A 21,288-nucleotide genomic window follows, 5' to 3' on the forward strand; every position below is an offset into this window, starting at 1 on the left:
ATACTTATGTGAAACAATTAACCAAATACAGTATGGGATCTGGGAGAGAAGATTACCTTTGAGAGTCTGTTAAATTTTTTAAGATCAAATTTCCCTTCTTTCGTTCTCTTTTCTTCTTGATCTCTGCCATGTCAGAACATTGTAAATAGTTTCAAAACCAGGATATTAGAAGTAGGATAAATTGTGAAAAGAGAATATATCACATATCATATCCCTAAAATTCATAGCAAATAACCTGATTTATCTGTTGGTAATAATTTCAGCTTTCTTTTTTGTGGTGATTCCTGAACCACAACTGGTCTATGAGCCATCAACTGCCAGTCCAGAATGAATTTCAAGGAAAGAAAAAACATACCCCGTAATCACACTTTTGGCCCATTAAAAATTAGGAAAAAGGTTGTTGGTTCCCCACCTCAGATAGCTTGTTTTAAAATACATATTGACTTTAGTAGTAGTATAAAGGGCACAGATGTTTATGTCTAAATCAGTGTCAATATTGTGCTTTTTATAAAACAGCATATTTTGTTGTACTGACTTCCCCTAGATAATATGGCCAGTAGCAGATGTTCACATATATGACATACATTTGCAAGATTTCACAACATGTTATAAACTATCATCTGGAAGAGGAGAATGGGACCATATTTTCTGCTCACCCTCATTATCTCCTCAATTGGGGGAGAATGTCTTAAGTGTATGTGTGTATGTATGGACTCCCCATGCAGAATTGTGGCTCCGAATTACTGGGAGAACCTATAGGCATACAACATCCTCCCTTGTGTCAAAGCGTCCCCAATGTACAGATGGTGTGGAGCTAGGGATGACATTGGAACATGGGAAGATGCCACATATGCATAGATTTTACCTGGTACTTGGAGCCCCTTCTACCTGATTTTACGTGCAAGGAGGTAATGCTTGTTTTGTCTGGAATGGGATCCTGAAAAGATAACGGGTTCAAGTATGGCTTCAAACATTAGATGCTGCAGCTATTTGACTCCTGATACATTAATAGGCTGCTTGTATAAGCAATGCAGAGTCTAATTCAGAGGTATATAGTGGTGTTGAATCAGGGACAAACATGGGATGACTAAATTAACTCTCTCCACTTCCATTTTTTTTAAAAAAGGCAACGAGGTAGCCACTAAGGTCCATTTTAATGCACAATTTTTCAAACTGTAATTGTAAACACCAATTCTTAAAATGAAGTTAGGCAAGTATAAGTTGATCAAAGGAAACTCTTGTCATCTGTTTGCAACTTAAGCTTGTAGTCTAGGGATGTATCTTCCATTTCTGGGAGAGGTAGATAGGCTATACAATAAACATATTTTCAAATGGAGAGAAATTGCCCTCTGTTATTGCAAGAATGAACTTAATTTATGGCTGGGCACATATCGAGATGATCAGCCTATTGATCAGCATATATGGTTGCTTGCTTGGTGGAGATGTAATCACCTATATATATTCATATCCCCTCAGCCATCTTGCTGTGTATTTGCAGTCTGTGAGAACAGCTGTGTTTGTTTATCGAATAAGTTATGATCCTCACATGACAAAGAGAACTTGAAAAATAAGAAACCAAGGCTAACTTAAAATAGGAAGGAAAGGCTTCCAGATTCCTTGCAGCTTCCATATAGGTGTCCATACAAGAACCCAAAACTCCATGCTGCTAGTGTAAACATCACTGAGCTCTGCTTTAGTATTCCTTTTGAAAGTGATCATTCTGTAGTATTCAGGGAGTGATCATGTGAGTATGAGTAACAGCTACTGACAAATTATTACCAGGGTTGTTTGTTCATCTTCTTTGTTTGGCTCATATTATTTAGTGGGCAGTAGAAGGAGAATAAAGTTCATGTAGGAGTTCAAGATGTCCCCCTTTTGCCCAGTGTTTCTAGCCTTTACATATACCCAAAACAAAAACAAAAGTGGAATCATAGCACTATAATTCTCTAGGATGAACAAGCCCCAGTTCAGAGCTTGTTTGGAGCCTTAAATGAATAGGAGTGTATGGTATGTTCTAGAAACAATCTTCCTGTGTCTTCCTTGCTTTTAAAAATAGTATTGATGGTACTCTGGTGTTTTTAGAAGCAGGTAAGATATAATCTCTAAATGAATATAGGAAGAATTAATCCTGAAATATCTTAAAAGTGCCTGGAATATTAAGGCTGATGGAAATATGGGGAAATATATATTTGATTTTTAAAAGACATAAATATTTAATTGACACATGTGGAAAATATGGAGTAGTATGCTCTTCCATTGTATTTGTACCTCTATTTCATTGTATCTCATATGAATTGCACACTAATGATGCTACAACCCATTTCCTAAAAATGCTAGTCATCTTTCAGAATAACAACGAAGTAAAATAAATGTGGATTGTAGGCTTGGTTAGTATAGAGTTAACACAACTTTTCATGCCTGATCGTTTCATGATCCCAGATGTAGTAGAAACATTTTTCTCCAAATGATTATAGTTTTAATTGAGCATAATAAATGAAACATTACATCTTTCCTTCAGTGTTGATCCTTCCTGACAAGGTCATTCATTATCTTTAGATAATGCTCTGTTGTTGTTGTTGTTGTTGCTAAAATTAAACTGGGTTTATTAATTTAGAATTATTTTTTTAAAAAAAATGTTTTTATTACTCTGGGAAATAGTTTATGAAAGTACAGGACATACTGTGATTTCAAAATGCTTGATTTATATGGGCCAATCCCCCACTTTGTCCTATCTATCAGGGTCAAGAAATAGTAATTTAGGGTAGAAGAAGGGATTCCGGATTTGGCATACAATATTAAGAAAAATATAAGTTTATGCTGATTTTTACATTAAGCCTGGATATGATAGTCCACACAGTCTACACATTCTATGCATATTTATTTGGAAATGAGTCCCATTCCATTATTCTTTATCCAGCGAGTGTGTTTAGCATTCAAGACTTAAGAACAAATCAAATATTGACAGACTTGCTAAAGAAAGGCAGTAGTATTTTTAGATTGCAGTCCTAAACATCGCATATACTTGTGTATAAGTAAACCTCATGTATAAGTCGAGAGCAGGTTTTGGGACCAAAATTATGAATTTTGACATACCCATTGGATAAGTCAAAAGTCATTCCATGGAGAGAGCAAAGCTCCAGATCCAGCTTAAGGAAACAGTCTCTCCTAGCAGTAGCAGCCATTTTCAAACCCAGGCAATCACAAAGACTCTTTGCTGCCGTACTCAGAAAAGGAGGTGGCTTCTTTTTTGGATAGAAGATAAGGTTCAGTATATCATCAAAGAAGGGGCCATCCCCTTTTCTCAGCAGCGGGGCGAAAAGCAAGGACTTAGTCCATTCTGGGAGAAACAGAAAAAAAGCACTGGCCCCTCTCCTCTCTTGGTACTCCTTTGAGGGGAAGCAGGAAGGAGCCACTACCATTCTCCATCCAGGCATTTATAAAGGTCAGAAGGAGTGCTGCGTCAGAGAGGGAGTAGAGGGGATCAGTACTTCTTTTAAATTCTCCTGGGACGGACTAAGCCTTCACCTTTTGTCATGCTATTCAGAGAAGATGATGGTTCCTTTTATTTTAGTAAGATATAGCACTTACATTGAACTGTTGATGAGTCACACTAGATTTGTGGGTAGATGTTTTTAAAACTAAAACCTCTAAACTTATACATGAGTATATATAGCAATTTCTGTTGAAGTCGGTGGAATTTACTCCTGAATAGACATGCTTAGGAGATTGTACTATAAAATTTAGCAGCTAAAAACTTAAGTATTTATCTTGTGACATGTAACTATGTTTCCTCCAAAAATAGACCAAACCTTAGATTACATTATTGATGTTTAAACTTTAAAGGGAGTTGGGTTGGCTTCAAAAATAGCCTGAAGCCACACATTTCCCTCCCCAGTTTGAAATGGAAATTTGTAAACAGTGATCAACTAAGCCAATGCCAGGCATGTTTAGAAGGAGTCTCCACAGAGTAAGACTGCAACACTAAACATACTTGCTCTCTGATCATAGTAGGATACTGATGATTATTAGAAAAGCCATGCTGTTCGGAATGCTTGCTTTTTAGGGGCTAATTCCATTTCTGGGATAAAATTTTAAATGAAGTCTTTGCTATGTGGATTTGGATGCATAATATGTTAAATATTTATTAATATTTCTATAACAAAAAAAGAAATGCTTTAAAATAGCAAAAAAGAGCTAAGAATGACCTCTCTAAAGTTGTATTTAACTCGTTTGGCTTATCCTTGGGGATGCTTGGATCTCACTTTGAATGTTAACTCTAAACAGCTAACCTGTTTCTTCCCTTTATTCACTTTTTTCACCTATCATTGCATGACACACAGGGTCAGTTTTGTGCATGACACCTGCTACCAGTATTGGTAGGTTTCAAACTTCTTTATTGATATTTTTATTGTATTATGTAGCTTCCTTTGTTTTGAGGAATGAAAACATAACATTAAAACAATTGACTCAATCTGGTTATTCATTTGGATTTTGGCTTGAACTGTTAAATTGTTGAACTTTGTTTCAAAAATAAAACAAGAAAACCCTGCTGCTTAGATGCAACATTTCTTGCTATAACAATTCCACTGCAAAAAGCCCAGATACCATGAATTCCAATCTGCTTTTCTGTTTTCAAAAAAATCTCTTTCTATATTTTATAATGCTGGCATGATTAAATCATAAAATATTGAAAAAGCAGTCTAATTTCATCAGTGTTCTTGAAGTTTCATAGTGGTGTGCCTATTTCTTCTTTTTGCTGTGTTGTAAGAAAATTTTATCAGCGTTTCCCAGAAGCTTGGAATGATTTTAATACTGGCCATAAAATATTTGAACAAGTCTTGGACCTCAATAATATTTCATCTTAAGTAAAATAAAGCAATTTTAACAGTGCAGTCCTACACATTTTTGCTCAAAAGAAAGTACTGCTGTGTTCAGTGGGACTTAACAATAAGGCAAGTGTGTATAGGATTACAATCTGTGCATTAAACATCAGAACATTTGTCTTTTCCAATTGTTTTGCAAAAGAGAAATGTGTTTAATGAACTTCTCTCAGTTCACTCCTGTATTGAAATGATTAAATCCAGTAGGTTATTTTAGTTGATGTTTCCGTTGTTTTTAAAGTCCGCATCTGAAATAAACTTTGTAAATGAAGTTGTTGTCCAGTGCTATGATCCAATGAATACATAACAATTTTGTCTATAAAAATGAACCAGAATAACTAAGCATAATATATGCTTTTTAAAATTAAATAGTAATAAAATAAATTGTATACCTCACAACCTCTGAGAATGCCTGCCATAGATGTAGGCAAAACGTCAGGAGAGAATACTTCTGGAACATGGCCATACAGCCCAAAAACACACACAACAACCCCATAAATTGCAGACTTAAGAGTTTCTACTTCCTTAAATAAGCACAGGCCCCATTTTGTTTGAAGGGGGGAGGCCTCAAATTTATTGGGTACAGGTGTGAAGGCTCAGCTGGTCATGCACCTGGATCCAGGTATCGGCCATTCAAACTCCCAGAATATCACCAGAATGATACATGTGGGATTTCATTTTGGCAAGCTCTACTACATGGTCCCCTGCTATCTATCGGTGAGATGAAGGCATCTTACCCCCAAACTAGGCACGACCCTGGTCTTCTACACTCCTAAGATCCTTTACAGAACCACCAGACATTGTCCTGACAGGCACAGCAGACCCATCTTCTACCAACTAGATCCATCCCCAGCTCCAAACTGATCCCACAGTGGTGACAAGAAATGTGATGTAAAGCCTCAAATAAATGATGGGATGAATCTCCACCATTCATAACTGGCTCTGAGTTACCAAGCCTTCTTTATATGCCTTTGAGGTGTATCAAAGTGAACCCTCAGTAGCTTGAAAAACCTAATACCTCCAGTCAAAAGTTAATTTCTGACTGGTTGGTTTTTCCTGCCATATAGGTTCTTGGTATGAAAAATATATATACAGCATCAGCCAATAAGATGTCCTTCATCCTTTCCCCATAGGCCATAAACAAGCACTTTAGTTAATTAGATTACTGTTTATTATTATCTAAATCAGGCATGGGCCAACTTCAGCCCTCCAGGTGTTTTGGACTTTAGCTCCCAGAAATCCCAGCCAGCTTACCGGCTGTTAGGAATTGTGGGAGTTGAAGCCCAAGACACCTGGAGGGCCAAAGTTTGCCCATGCCTGACCCAAACAAAGGAAATGATGGCAACGGATAAAATAAAACAGATTACCTGTGAGAGTCATACAAAGTCAGTGATATGCATCATTGGGAGTAAATAAGTATTTTTGTTATTTCAAAATCAAAACGGACATTCAACTTAATTTTATATATATGAAATATATGAAATCCTAAACAGATTGCTTTTAATTAATCTTATTAGTTTAATCTTTTCCATAGACAACATTAAAAAGAGGTCTGCTATTCTCTGCTGAGTATATTGTGGAAGGGAATAAGCTAGTCAGATTAGTATGAATAGAGTCAAAGGAAGAAGGACTTGATGAAAGTGAGAAAGTTAAGGCAGTGTGCCAGAGAGCTTTCAGAGGCAATCTCTTGAACATGCTTCTCATTTTGCCCATTCCTGTTTTCAGTCAGAAAGAGTACAGTTAGAGACAGGGTAACTCTTCCAAACAAGAGAAAAAACTACAGGCCAATAGTGATGAAAATAGAAAATTGATCAAGACTAATATGAGTAGTATTGTTTCTAATTGAGAAATAGGGCACTAAGCAAATGAAAATTACTGAGAGCCAGTATAGACTGCAAAATGTTAGGCTTGCTTACAAGACCCAAATATGTACTATCAGATAAAGTGTTGATAGGATTGAAGACTTAAATAGGAAGGAAATGTGATTGAAGACTTAAATAGGAAGGAAATGGGATGAGCCTTTATTTTGGTAGATTTCTTCCTTTATCAAAGTTGAGAGAGGTAACAGAAATAGACTGGTTAAGACCTGCCTCTTTCACTCATCAAGGACTGTCTGCAGGTTTTAGTATTACTTGCCAAAAATTAGGCTATTTTGAAAAAGATCACAAGAAGCAACTGCTAAAATATGATAACACCCTCTTTATGGCCATGGAAAGAATCAGGCTAGATTGGACCAAGATTAAGTTCAAGGAAAGTAGTAACATCTTAAACAGTGACAAAGATTTATAGCTTAGTTAAAGTACATGAGAACAAAATGGAATCATATTCAGAATCATCCTACATTCCAACAATTAGAAAACAGTATTGAAGGAAAAAATAACTACACAATAGTGATGACTAAAAGAGGCTGGAGAGGTTAAAAACTATTAAAACTGGATAGTATTCCTTTCCTTATAGTCTTTCAAAACTATTCTCAAGCACTGAGAGCATTCTAAATAATCCTACTTTTATCATGTAAGTGTTTTTTTAAAAAATCATATGATTATTTTGAACTATTAGAATGACAAAATCTGTTATAGTAGGACCCCCATATCTGTGAGACCAGTACCTGCAGTCCAAGAAAAATGTCTTTTCTATGCATTTTCACAGTCCTCTAGTGCAACATTATGGTATTCTTTGGCTGGACGGCCTTCATTTCAATAGAGTTTCCTATTATTTGTGGTTTTGTTTATCCATACAAAGTCCAAGACCTTATCCCCATGGATACGGGAGTCGTACTTTATGTCATTCCCATAATGAACAGGCCATCTTTCACAAAAGCGTTTTGTGAAACCCACTGTGTTAAATTAAAACGCCCCTCCCAAAAAATGAATTAATCATTTGGGTTTTTTTCTGGGAATCGCTGATAACTGTGACAAATTTCCTTTAAATTGTACTTGTAATAAGCTATTTTCCCTTTTGTTTTATTTCTCTGCCATGCTTTCTTGCTTTGCATTGTGATTGCATGCCATCTGCTGGTTTAACCCATGATGGCTTGCTGCTCTGATTTTCACCATGCCAAAATGCCACTTCCATTGCCATAATGCTACACACTCCTGTTCATTGCTTCCATGGCTCCCCTCCTGAAAGTACCCATGATGCACAGCGCTACGTCCGCCACTGTCTCTGCAACAACAACTCCTGCAACAAGTGTCCCCTTCGCCGCAACAGCCACAGCCAATCAGGTTTGCTCCTTTTAAAGCTTTCTTTCACAAATCCCAAACTCTAAATGAGTGCTGGTACTTATTAAAAAAATTCTCCTGGAGAATTTTTTTTCTTCATGTTTTTACCCATCAAACTTTATTTTGAAGTGGTTCTCCAGCAAGTATTTATGGACAGGTTGCACTTATTTAGAGTTAACATTTATTGCAAATGATGGTGTAGCTATGTCTAATGTTGCGCTATTTGTTTTTTGTTTCTAACACTGTGTAATTAACCCAAATGATGCGCAGTCATTTTAGTGATGGTCTAGTTATGTAGAAATGATGCTGCTAATTTGTAAAATTGGATGAATCAGGTTTCAAATATTGACTACTCTTTTTCCGTACAGTAAGTATAACTAATCAATTGATATTTTCCTAAAGGCTGAAACAAGCTCCAAAGGACAAAGTCAGATGTTATGTACTAGTAATCTTGTAGACTGCTAATAATTGGTGTCCTCTGTTTAATATCTCCATATAATTGAATTTTTTTGTCCGAAATATCAAAAAGGATCTTCGAAGTTCTCAAAAAATTATTTGTGTCAAGACAATACAGAATATAGAATGAACTGAATAGTTATTATGGGTCCTTTTGTATCCATTTTTGGTTTGTGTTTGTTTTTATTCTTGGCTTAAAAAAAAAGGTGGGGGATGATCTAGCTTTGGTAGTTGTTTTTCCCCCTGCTGTTATTTTGACAGACGGTTTGGATGCATGGAGCAGGAGAAAACCCGTTTTAACATTAATAATGGGAGAGTCAGTGTGGTGGAGTGGTTTAATTGTTGGACTGCATTCCAGAAGGCCAGGATTCAAATTCTCACTCAGTAACTGACCCTCAGTCTCAAAGGAAAGCATACCTTCTTGGGATACATCTTTCCAAGAAACCCTATGGTAGGGTTGGCATTTTTGAAGGCATGCAACAAGAACGAATGGGAGAGAAAATGAAAATTGCAAGTTGGGACCAACTCTATTGTTTTTAACAGCTTGTTATTTTCCCTTTTTTATGCTTGTTTTATATTGTTTTTAACATTTGCTGTTGTGTGCTTTCAAGTGGTTTCTGTCTTAAAGACAATCCTTATATCAACCCATCCTGATTTTGGGGGGCAAGATTTTTTACTAGTAGTTTATTATATTTCAGTGATAGTTATTTATGTGTTTTATCTGTATTGTATTTGACTTTTATGGTGAGCTACCTTGAGGACTAGTTCTAGGGGAAAAGGTAGAATGTAACTCAAGTGAGTAAATGAATAAATAGGTGAATGAATGTCTTCTCTAACCCACAGAAGCACTACATTTGTCTGTAAATACATTTATAACTTCATTGATTGGCTTCCCAGTATTTTCAACATACAAAAATAGCAAATATTTTTAAAGACAATTAATGCATACTCTCACAAATGCATTTGTTTTCTTAGATTGGAGATACCGATTGTCTTTCCATATGATTGCTCCATGCATTTTTTTCTACTTGACAAAATTCTCTTTTATGCGAACCATTTTGTTGTCAAAAGTAATACAACCTGGGGATGTAAGACAAAAGCTAGAGCTGCCTGACTCAATTTGAAGCAGGAGTTATCCTTAAAAGCAGTAACAAACTACAACAGTGAATTGTGGTTGCATAACCACAATGAACCAAGTAAAAGATTACTACATGGATGTTTCTAAGTAATATCCTTCCTTGTTCTGGATTTTTATTATGTCGTCACTTCTTTTTGATTCTTGGTGCTAGTTGGTTGAGTTTTATAAATGAGAGAAGCAGCTTTGACATTGGTGCTATCATATTCATTACCAAAAGTGTAAAATATTAATTACTATGGAAGCCATTTCTACGTGGCAAAAATCAATCTAGCAGTCCATCAGAGTCAAGGGAACATGATATTTACTTGGGAGTTTCTTGGAAGGTCCAGAGTGATCCCACAGTTTCAGAAGTGTAAACAGTTTGATTGGGCTGAATCCGGACCAATCCATTGTCCATGCCACCAACAGACCATCTCCGTGCTGCCTCTTTCCTGGCAAATGCTTGCTGGTGACATCACATTTCTGGTGATGTCATTTGGGGCATCAGAAATTTGACCAGAAATGTAACATCACCAGCAAGGCTGTGGGGAGGTGCCCTAATCTAGTCTTTTACTGACTAGCTGTGTGGAGAGCCAAAAGACACTAGGGATGCTACCAAAATACACTGAAGGAACTATGGATTTTTCCAATAGGTGTAGATATGCCCTTAGACATTCCCTATGACTAAATTCCTCCTTTTCTGTAAACACATTACATTGTGATTATAATTGAGAAGGGACGTATTCACTCCTTTTGCTGTGTAACTTAAATGTTTTTGCTACCTTTGTAGTTATGGAGGGTATTTCCCTATTTAAGTGTACTTTGTGCTATGGGCTAACACTTGTAGAATCCTGATACTCTTTCAAAAGTAACTTTTAATTCCTTTTAATAAGTAAATTGTTTATTTAAACATAACTGTAATAGCAGCTAGCTACTTTTGTTAAAGAGCGTCAGAATTGTCACTGTAGCTAAAACCTTTCAAGGTTATTGTCCAACTTTGGTTATACCAATATGATCTTGCAGTCTACTGTGCCAATTTCAGTACAGTTGACCTGTTTGGAAATCCCTTATTCCATATCCTAGAATAGAGGGTATGAGTACATGCTGTTAGTAGTCCCATGAAGCAACCTGGTTTGGATTAGGACAGTTGCTGGATGGAGTTCATGCATAGCAAGGAAGCCAAGACATTTCAGCACTTTCTATTTGTTCAATTACTTAAACTAGATGTGTGCATGTTAACAGTTTGACTATAAAGCAGATATGGGAAGCATATTCTATCAATGTGTAGAGCAAGACTAAGGGCTACCTTAGTCCTCCATCTGGGATCTTGGAGAGTTGCGTGTTGCTTCCCCCCCCCCCCCAAAAAGCCACTGTCAAAAAGTGAATGTGTTACCAAATGCCATCTGAGGGACATGGGAAGGAGGAAGTGAAAGTCACTTCTTGTTACAGTGTTCCTCACTACTTCGTGGTTCACTTTTCGCGGATTTGCTATTTTGCAGTTTTTCAATAACTCTAAAAGACTATTATAAATGATAAAAATTACAGTTTACAGCCTAAGGAAGGGAGGAAGGAGAAGCCAAAGGGAGAGAAAAGGAGCCCAAGTGGCAACGGGAGAAGAAGGAGCCGATTTATCAACACACGATTGGTTGATAAAGACTTAAAATAGTGTATAACTTCTAAAATAATGTATAAATATTAAAATAAATATAGCATCCCTACTTCGTGTATTTTCACTTATTGCGGGTGGTTCTGGAACCTAACCCCTGCGATAAGTGAGGGAACACTGTATATCCCTTTGTTTAAAAAAAGTGTCAGGACCCTGGCTGCAGAGCACCAATAACCTTACACAGAGGCCAGTCTCTATCTAATATCTTTATTAAAGAAATATATAAAATCAATAAAAACAAGTGAAGAATATAGTTCAGAAGCAGACCTTTCAGATGAGGTCAAATATAGTCCAGAAATGTATTGTCCAATATAAGATATTAGAGTTCAAAGTTTTAATCCACTTGACCGAAACACACACTTTGCCAAGCAATAGTGTGGGGAAATAGCAGAGTCTTAGAGTCCAATGAAGCTTGACAACAAGGCTGGAAATAACTTGATTCTTGACTGGATCCGTGACTGGAGACAAGGCAAAACATGAAGCATGAAGCAGGGTTCGTGGTAAAACCGCGAGGCAGGGCAAGGCTTGAAGCTTGATCCGGGAAGCAAAGAACTGGGATTACGAAGTCCACACACGGTCTCACTCCTGAAGCTGATCAATTGACTCCGCAAAGAATCCCTCGCGCCAAACACCTATATTGGGTCTCGTTTTCCCGCCAACAGAACTCTTTCCCTAGAGAACGAGAAGCGAAACCCAACTCTGTCCAGATGTGTGACTCCTTAGAATTTCCCAAGGGAAGCAGGCCTAATCAGCTTGATGTTTGGCAGCTAAGCGTAAACTCCTCCGTTGGGCCTCTCTGACTCCCCTTTCTCTGGAATAAGATTCTTTTCTGGGAAACGGAGGGGAGTTCTGCCCAAGGCCTGTTTGGCTGAATTCTTGAGGGCAAACATCAACATCCTGCAGGTGAAGGGACTCCGGCTCTTGCTGAACCGGCGAAAACCCCATGTTTTCCTCTTCGTCTGCCACAATAGTACTAGGAACAGGACTACAAGGCCCATGAGTCCTCACAAAAAGGCCTCTCTTGGGCCTAGATTAACGTAAGGAGGCCCCAAATAATCTCCCCATGCTTCCGGGCGCATAATATTGACCACTGAGATCCATAGGATCCACAAAAGTGGCCCTCATGGCTTTATGTGATTCACATTTTGTTCATCTGATGTAGAACGTGTTCAGGGCAGAAATAAACCTCCACCTCCTTCCATGCTCAGTTGCCAGATTTTTGTTGTTGTTGTTGAAATTCACTTGCTTCCTTGTACTATCATATCTGGGGGGGGGGGGGGTCATACCAGTGTCAACACTTTTTTAGGCATTATGTTAAGGCATTATGTCCTTGTGTAAGTGGTTTCCCCCAGTTTGGTAACAACAGTAGACAGTGCAAAGGTGCATCTCTACAGCTAGTCAGTCACTCAGAGCAGCTATTGACCCCTAGTCAAGTATGTTGGTAAATATTATGCTTTCCTAGATCAAATAGGAGCTTGATTTTTATCCATACAAAAGTGGTGTTGAAACATGTACGGAACCGCAATAAAAGAGTAAATTTCCTGGTACGTTCTGGTGCAAAACATCATTTGAACTGAATAAGAAAAATATAAAAACAAAATTTCAATCACGTTTCTTCCAATAACAGTAAGCATAGTCAATATCAATACGTAAGTTCAGTAATTATAATCCATCATATTTTAATCATATTAAATTTAAATTATCAAAAAGTTATAACTTAAAATTTATTTTAAAGCCCTATAGAAAATGGATCATCTCCTTATCAGTACAAATCATAGAATCGTAGAGTTGGAAGAGACCTCACAGGCCATCCAGTCCAACCCCCTGCAAGAAGCAGGAAAATCTCAGGGAAAATCAAAAATATTCTAACGTAAGCTATACCTTAACACCATGAATAGAAACTGAACTTCCTACCGTGTTTCCCTGAAAATAAGACATCCCCAAAAAATAAGACCAAGTAGAGCTTTCGTAGAATTGCAAAATATAAGACACCCCTCGAAAGTAAGACCTAGGAGGAGGAAGCTGCCTCCACCACCAAGGAAGGCGCCTGCGGCGTGAAAGAGAAGGAGGGAAAGGCGCCTGCCTTACCCTCCTTCTCTTTCGCTTTCCTAGGCGGCGGCAGATCTCTCCTCTTCTGCCTTCCTCGGTGGGTGCTGCATGAAGAAGAAGGGAAAGGCCCGTGCAGCACCTTCTCCTTCCTCGGCTGGTGCTGTATGAAGGAGAAGGAGAAGGCACTGCACACGCCTTTCCCTTCTTCCTGCGGCATCCACCACGCCTTCCTCGGCTAATGGAGTTTTACTCTCCGGGGAAGGTGAGCCCCTTCTTGCTTGCTTGCTTGCCTACCGCTTGTACATCCGGGCACTTCCAGCACCAGATGAGGAAGATGGTGGCAGCAATGGGGACGGCGCTCCCTGCCAAGTGGAAAAAGACTTGGGAGAAATCCGGCAAGGGCGAGTTGTGAGTGCAGGGCAGGGCAGGGCCTCCCGGGGAATGGGGGGAGGGAGGGAAGGGGCCGGATGGTTGGGTCTTTCTCCGCCTTTGAGCCCCTTGGTGCAGGGACACCTACCTGGTGAGGGACACTGTGGATCACGCTTCTCTCTCAGGCCTCAGCCCCATCTCCCCTGCCAGTCTCCGGATCCAGCTTGTCTGCTTCAAACTGGATTATCTGGCAGTGTAGATTCATATCATCCAGGCCAAAGCAGATCATTTGGAGTCAGAAACCTGGATTCTGTGACAGTTTAGACCAGGCCTGGGCCAACTTTAGCCCTCTAGGTGTTTTGGACTCCAACTCTCACAATTCCTAACAGCCGGTAGCCTGTTAGGAATTGTGGGAGTTGAAATCCAAAGTACCTAAGGGCCGAGGTTGGCCCAGGCCTGGTTTTCATATCATCCACATCAAAGCAGATATATTATCTGCTTCAAAACACATAATCTGGATTCAGAAACCTGGATTCTATGACAGTTTAGACTTCCACTTCAAAGCAGATATATGGTTATGCTGGTTTGTGTTGACAACTCTGTACAGTATATGATAAATATTCATATTTTTGTTCAGCAATAAATGTGAATTCTTCATGAAAAAATAAGACATCCCCTGAAAATAAGACCTAGCACATCTTTTGGATTAATATAAGACACTGTCTTATTTTCGGAGAAACAGAGTAGAATTGACTGTTTTAGAAATATAAATGAATTTGTTTTAACAAATGCCACTTGACAATTACTGAACCACTTATTTAGCTAATGCCACAGTCAACTAGGAACAGTCCCAAAGCCACAGCTATTTATCTCTCTCTTTAAGCTCTGGCCCCAATTTCTAAGCTCTCTCTGACATACTTCATGTCATCTTCTTTCTTGAATGTAGCTTATGGCTTACCCTTGCTTGCCCGGGGTTACTTCATAAATCTCACTGTGCTTGAGTGAGATGAATCCATTCTTTTGAGAGGATATAGTATGTCAGTCAGGATGGAACTTTATACATGGAGCCTCCAGGAAATCTTTTCTCCATTCAGAATACTTGAAAAAAGCTACCTGTAGAACATGAATAAAGGAGGAAAATGTGTTGTTATGGTTATGGAGGTGGGGGGCACTTGTCTTCTTTTTACATACAGATCAGAGATAAATAAATCCTCCTTCCTGCTCCAAAATTTCCCTATTGGAAAGGTGAAGAGGAAGCTGACCAATAACCTTCTCCATGCAGAAGGAAGCACAGAAGTTTCTGCCAGATACGAGGTTTTTTGCAGAAGCAGAAACCCATACATAGCATGACATCAGTTGGCCCATTGGTGCGGTTCTAGCTGAAAAGGAATTTCCCGAGCCCTCCCTTGACACAGTGGATGGCTTGAAGAGGGAAGTCTGTAGTGAAGACCAATTTTTAGACTATTATATGTCACAGGACTAGGATGATGAAACAAGCTCCACTGCCAGCAGTCTCATCACATTTATTTATTTATTTTGTGTCAAAAGCATTGCATAACAAATACATTTTAAAATGATGGGGAAAAAAGGAAATCACAAGCAACTAAATAGTTTTAGACCAAAAACGGGCAACAGCAACCGCATTGTCCATAGCTTTAAACAACTCCTCCTCCGTACATGAGGTCAAGCATACATATGCGGAGTTGTTTGTTCTGCTCCACAGTCACACAAGGTGGAGGATTCCTCCAGGTAGTGCCACCTTGCCAAGTTGTCTTTAGATCTGCCCACTCCACTTCTGAGTCTGTTCAGGGACTTCCAAGTTGCCCATTCTTGGTTTGCCCCTGGAGGAAGACCCTCATCACATCAAAGTGGGTAATAGATATGACTGTGAGTAAATAGAGAAAAGGTGACATTTTATTCAGCTCCTATAGAGCCTATATTTAATATTCCTTCAGCTTCAGAGGAAGGAGATGTGATTGTGGAATCGCATTAGTAAACAGACACAATATGAGATTGTAGGATATATTCACTAATGTAGGAAGACTATCAGGGCGTTTTTGATGTACAGTGCTCTTTAACCCTACTCTGTGTGTGTGGGAGAGGGAGGGAGGGAGAGAAATATCTTTATTTGGCCTTTGTCGTAGTCATATTTTTATCATTTTCCACAATAGTAGTTTACATTGAATAAATAATGCCCAGAACTTTGTTGTGTGTTGAGTAGAGATGTAAACCAGGTTTACCCGTTTCCTTAATTCTCTCACTGATTGTATACAGTCATTTCAATGCCCCTTTCACACTGCCCCTATATTCCAGGATCTGATCACAGATTATTTTCTTATCCTAGATTATCTGGCAGTGAAGACACATGTAATCCAGTTTAAAGTAGATGATCTGAGATCAGATCCTGGGATATAGGGTAGTGTAGAAGGGGCCCAATTTTAACCTAATAGGGATATATTCAACATAGAGAGGAGGGAGATCAGCAGAGGGCATGGTAGGTTAGAATTGGGCCAAATGCAGACACAGTGCAATCCACATCTATGCTCAGGGACTTTAGAAGCTTACTAGAAAAACTCTGATGTCCCACAAAAACATTTTAGGGGCAAATGGGAAAGTCAGCCATAATTAACATCAGGTCAGTTTTCCAGGAGTGAAAGGTAAGGGAAACATTCTTAGGGTTGCTCTCTCCTCTTGTTGAAATGAGCAGAAATAATACAGGCCTTTTCAAAGTACAGTAGAGTCTCACTTATCCAACGTTCTGGATTATCCAATGCATTTTTGTAGTCAATCTTTTCTATACATTGTGATATTTAGGTGCTAAATTCGTAAATACAGTAATTACTATATAGCATTACTGTGTGTTGAACTACTTTTTCTGTCAAATTTGTTGTATAACATTATGTTTTGGTGCTTAATTTGTAAAATCATAACCTAATTTGATGTGTAATAGGCTTTTCCTTAATCTCTCCTTATTATCCAAGATATTCGCTTATCCAACATTCTGCCAGCCCGTTTATGTTGGATAAGTGAGTCTCTACTGTACCTGCATTATTTTTTCTGGTTGGTCTCATTCTTTACAATAACTCATTTTTTCTTCGTGTACTCTGTGAATGCACACTAGTGGAGATATCTGCATGTGCAGGCTCCAACAGAAAATCTTCCAAGATGAATCTTTTAAATTTTGGCGGTAACCCTGCCCCTCTCCCCAGAGGGCATAAAATCCAGCCCTGGGTGCACACTCCCCAGTTCCTTTTTTCCCACCGTAAGGTTCACATCAGAATCTTCCCATGTCGACTACATGCTTCAAGGGGTGCACGGAATGGGCAGCTAAAATTCCTGACTCTGACGGCCACGCAAAGTGCCTTCTCTGCCTAGGTGAAGGCCACTTTATCGGCTCCTGCCGCCATTGCCTCACCTTCACAGCTCAGGCGAGAGAAAACAGAGCAACTCGCTTAAAGGCCTTTACCAGAGGTCTCTCGCTCCAGCACCATCGATCTCCACCTCGGCCCCTCCACCAACCAGTTTGATGACCTCAACTAGCTACAAGACCTCAAAAACTTTGAAGACCTCAAAGGCACCATGTACAGTAACTACTGTTACAGTCTCAACACGGACGGGCAAGGTGGGTCTCGGCGGCCTTGGTCCAATCGCATCTCGGAGCTCCTCCATCCACCTCGGCAAGGAAGATTGCCTTTAAATGGGCCCACAAGGAGACTCGCCGCGCCCAATTCGACTCAGCGGCTCCATGCCCAATACCACCCACTCCGGGAAAAACCATGAGGGCCCCATCGAAGCAGCCTCCGACCAAGAGGAGAGCGATACAACGTTCCTCCTCCTCGGTATCCTCCCAAAAAATGTCCCTTCCTCCTCAGCGACATCATCAAGGCGGTCCTCACCAATTCAACCGGCTCAACCCCGGAGGTCTCCTTCTCAGTCCCCGAAGGCGAATTGCAGGACTTATCCCACCACTCCAACCAAACAGTGGTCAGGGTTTCAGTTCCACAAGCCCGGGCTCAACAACCTCAAGCCCGTCAGGAACTTTTTCCTCCCTCCACAACCCCGGAGAGAGGGAGACAAACGGCTCACCTTGCCAGAGCAGTTCAGGCCTCAGCCTCTAAACACCCAATCGCCAGGACTTCAAGTTAATCTGCCCCCCCCCCCTTCCGTTGCCGGATCCACACTCAATGTCTCCTCCTCAATCCCCTCAAGGGACCGAGGATGATGACCAAGACATCGACCTTGCGGAATCTGTGTACTCCAACTCGGACCTTTCCCTCGGTCTCGACCTATCTTCAACCCCAGAAGCCTACAAAGCCAATCCTCCATCTCCTACAGACAACGTCTGAGCCTTTGCCAACCAGATGGTCAGGATGGCTGAGGCCCTCGGACTCGAGATAAAGCAAACATCTAAAGCCGTGACAGACCCCGTCTTCAAATGGGTCCAAGCAGAGGTTCCTCCAGCTACCTTGCTCCCCTTTCTGCCCTATCTCCTCAATGTGATCCAGGGCTCCTGGAAAACTCTGTCGTCGATACCACCGACCTCAAAATGGATCGAAGCATGGTACCGCACCGATGATGACTCGCTGGAGTGGCTGAAACACCATCCCAATCTCAATTTGGTAGTGGTCAAGGCAGCCCAATCCTCTGGTCGCCAATCCAACACTCCAGGTGATTGAGAGGGTAAACACTTTGATGTGGTCAGCTACAAGCTTTATTCCGGGGCCCTCCTTCTTTGCAGGATGGCCAATTACGGTGCCTGCATGGGGGCTTACCAGCAGATTCTCTGAGAGAAGGCACAACCATTCTTTTCCAAGCTCTCTGATGAAGACCGATCAGTACTCATGACCCTCCAACAGGAAGCAGACTCATCAAATCCAAATGGCCAAGCATACCAGTGACACTGCTGGCAAAATGATCACACACGCCGTTGCGATCCGCCGCTACTCCTGGTTGAGATTGTCTGGCCTGTCTTCCTCCTCCAGGCAGGTCATCGAAGACCTGCCCTTCGACACACTCGGCCTGTTTAATGCTGGAACAGATGACAAGTTGAAATCCAACCAAGACTTTAAGATCCTGACAGCTAAGTATGGAGTCCAACAATCCCACGCTCAGTGCACTCGCTGTTACCCACAATGGTTTCGAAGGTTTCCTCACCAGCCTTTCTCCACTCAGGGCTACAGACAATCCACTAGACAAGGCCAGCCAAACCAGCACCACCAACAAAGAGGGCACCACCAGGCCCCAAAACACCATGGCCGTGCTACTTCCAACAACAACCAACCCCGCCCCTTGATGCCGTCTTAGCCTGGCCTACCATTGTCGCCTCCATCCACCTAAAAACTGCTCAAAACCTTCAATTTGGCGACCGGCTCTCCTTCTTCACAAGCGCCTGGCAAAATATTACCTCAGATGCATGGGTGCTCAAAATTGTAACAGATGGCTATGCTTTGGAATTCGAAGAACTTCCTCCAACGGGACACGTCCTCAGTACCGAGCCGTCTCAAAATAGTCAAAGAAGTAAAAACACTTCTTTCAAAAGGAGCCATCCAACTCTCTCCTTCAGATCAGGACATACATGCTTTCTTTTCCAGGTACTTTACCATTCCAAAGAGAGGAGGTGGGCTCAGAACTCTAAACTCATTCATTCACTCCTTGAAGCTCCGGATTGTGACCATATAATCCATTCTCCCACTCCTACACTGAAGAGACTACCTCGCCTCCGTAGACTTACGAGACACTTATTTCCACGTCTCGATCAGAAAGTTCCACAGGCGTTTCCTCTCCTTCAAGGTCCTCGATCAAACTTACCAGTTCACTCGCTTCGGAGCAAGATGACCAGTGAATTCGACCCTGACTGCCTAGGAGATGCCTTTCTTCTCAATTGGTCAATGGAATTCCCTTACATCTTTCCCCCCATCCCTCTCATCCCCAAAGTCCTCAAGAGGCTACCGTTGATGGGTGCATCGGCAATCCTCATAGCACCATTTGGCCTCGACAACCCTGGTTCTCGACTCTCCTCCACATGTCCTTGGGGAACCATCTATCCCTGCCTCTGGTACCTCACCTCCTAACCAGACAACAGGGTCAGCTCCTGCATTCGGACATTTCCTCCCTGCATCTCTCAGCATGGAACATCAAGACATAGCTGGGCTCCATCTCACCTTACAAACAATCCTTAAAGCGGCTCACAAGCCGTCCACAACTAAAGCTTACACTTATAAACTCCTACGATCCCGAGATGTCTCCTCCTTCCCTCCTTCGATACCAACGGTCCTTGAATTTCTACTTACCCTGGCTGAACAAAAGCTCTCCCTGTCATCGATAAAGTCCTACTTGGCAGCCCTCTCCTGGGCTTTTCAACAGCACAACCATTCATCTCTCTTTTCTCACTACCTTGTCAAAAAATTCCTCAAAGGATATACTAACCTCCATCCACCAGTCCAACCCCTGACACCTGGATGGAGTCTAGAGCTCGTCCTGGCCCAGATCTCTGTTCGAGCCACTGGCCTCCGCAGAACTTTGCTTCCTTTCCTGGAAGGTAGCCTTCCTAGTGGCCATCACCTCGGCTCTTCACCCATCTGAATTGGCTTCCCTTCGAATCAATGAACCCTATCTTTGATTCCACCATGACCAGGCAGTCCTCAGGACAGACATCACCTATATATCAATGTTGGCTGTTTCTTCTTAAACCACCAGGCCCGTGACTCCTGCTGGAATTTCTGTCACTCTCTACTGATTCATCCTAAAAAAAAAAGAGGGTTAAGAATGAAACAATCACAAATCTGTAATCATACAGGTCATTTGTTGTTCTCTCTGAGTTAAACATGTTTATTGATATTATCATTATATCTCATTGTTATATTACAATCCAGGAGGCTCACACTGAATTCCTCCTTCCATTCTACGTTGTGTTGAAGTCCCTTCTCTCAAACTATACTGCTTACCATGTCCCCTTATACTTACCTCTATACCTACCTAATTCTAGGAGTTCAAACCTCCAGAGATCCCTTACCGGTCTCCTCTGATGTTTAAGAAAGGATACCTACCTCAGTCAATCATTGATTGCGGCCTTTGCCACCTTGTTATATAATTTTCACTCTTGTTAAGGATGCACTTTATTGCACTCATAACTTTTACTACCTCCCACTTCTGTGGTTTTATATGCATACACATTACTTGGGTCTTCTATTACGACCCCCTGTTATTTGCACTGTTGCTGTCCTATATGTGCCTTAATAAAACATACGTTTGGACACTTAACTTCGGTTTGCTATGTCCCACCAGCCTAGACTTCAGCTTGCTAGTCTCCACTAGTGTGCATTCACAGAGTACACGAAGAAAAAGGACAGGTTGCTTACATGTAACCATGTTTCTTCGAGTGTTACTCTGTGAATTCACACAATCCCGCCCTTCTTCCCCTCTGGCAAACTTCTCCCTTTCTCTTTGCCTTTGTGGTGTAGGAACTGGGGAGCATGCGCCCAGGGCCAGCTTTTATGCCCTCTGGGGAGAGGGGCGGGATTCAGCTTGGAA

General features: G+C 40.8%; 1 protein-coding gene across 21 annotated transcripts in view; it reads left to right on the plus strand.

Moving 5' to 3' along the window:
* Window positions 1-21,288, plus strand: part of mbnl2 (muscleblind like splicing regulator 2) — a 135,963-nt gene that overhangs the window by 98,929 nt on the left and 15,746 nt on the right. For 8 of the 21 annotated variants that reach the window (XM_062975523.1, XM_062975530.1, XM_062975525.1 and 5 more), the window contains one exon: window positions 4,341-4,376. The exons of 4 other annotated variants lie outside the window; for them this stretch is intronic. In XM_062975523.1, coding sequence (XP_062831593.1) covers window positions 4,341-4,376 — 36 coding nt within the window. Of the gene's footprint in view, window positions 1-4,340; window positions 4,377-8,009; window positions 8,105-21,288 lie in introns of all 21 variants that reach the window. 9 more of the 21 variants (XM_062975534.1, XM_016992281.2, XM_062975527.1 and 6 more) reach the window with 2 other exon arrangements.

Source organism: Anolis carolinensis, chromosome 3 (assembly GCF_035594765.1).
Source record: "Anolis carolinensis isolate JA03-04 chromosome 3, rAnoCar3.1.pri, whole genome shotgun sequence".
NCBI lineage: Eukaryota > Metazoa > Chordata > Lepidosauria > Squamata > Dactyloidae > Anolis > Anolis carolinensis.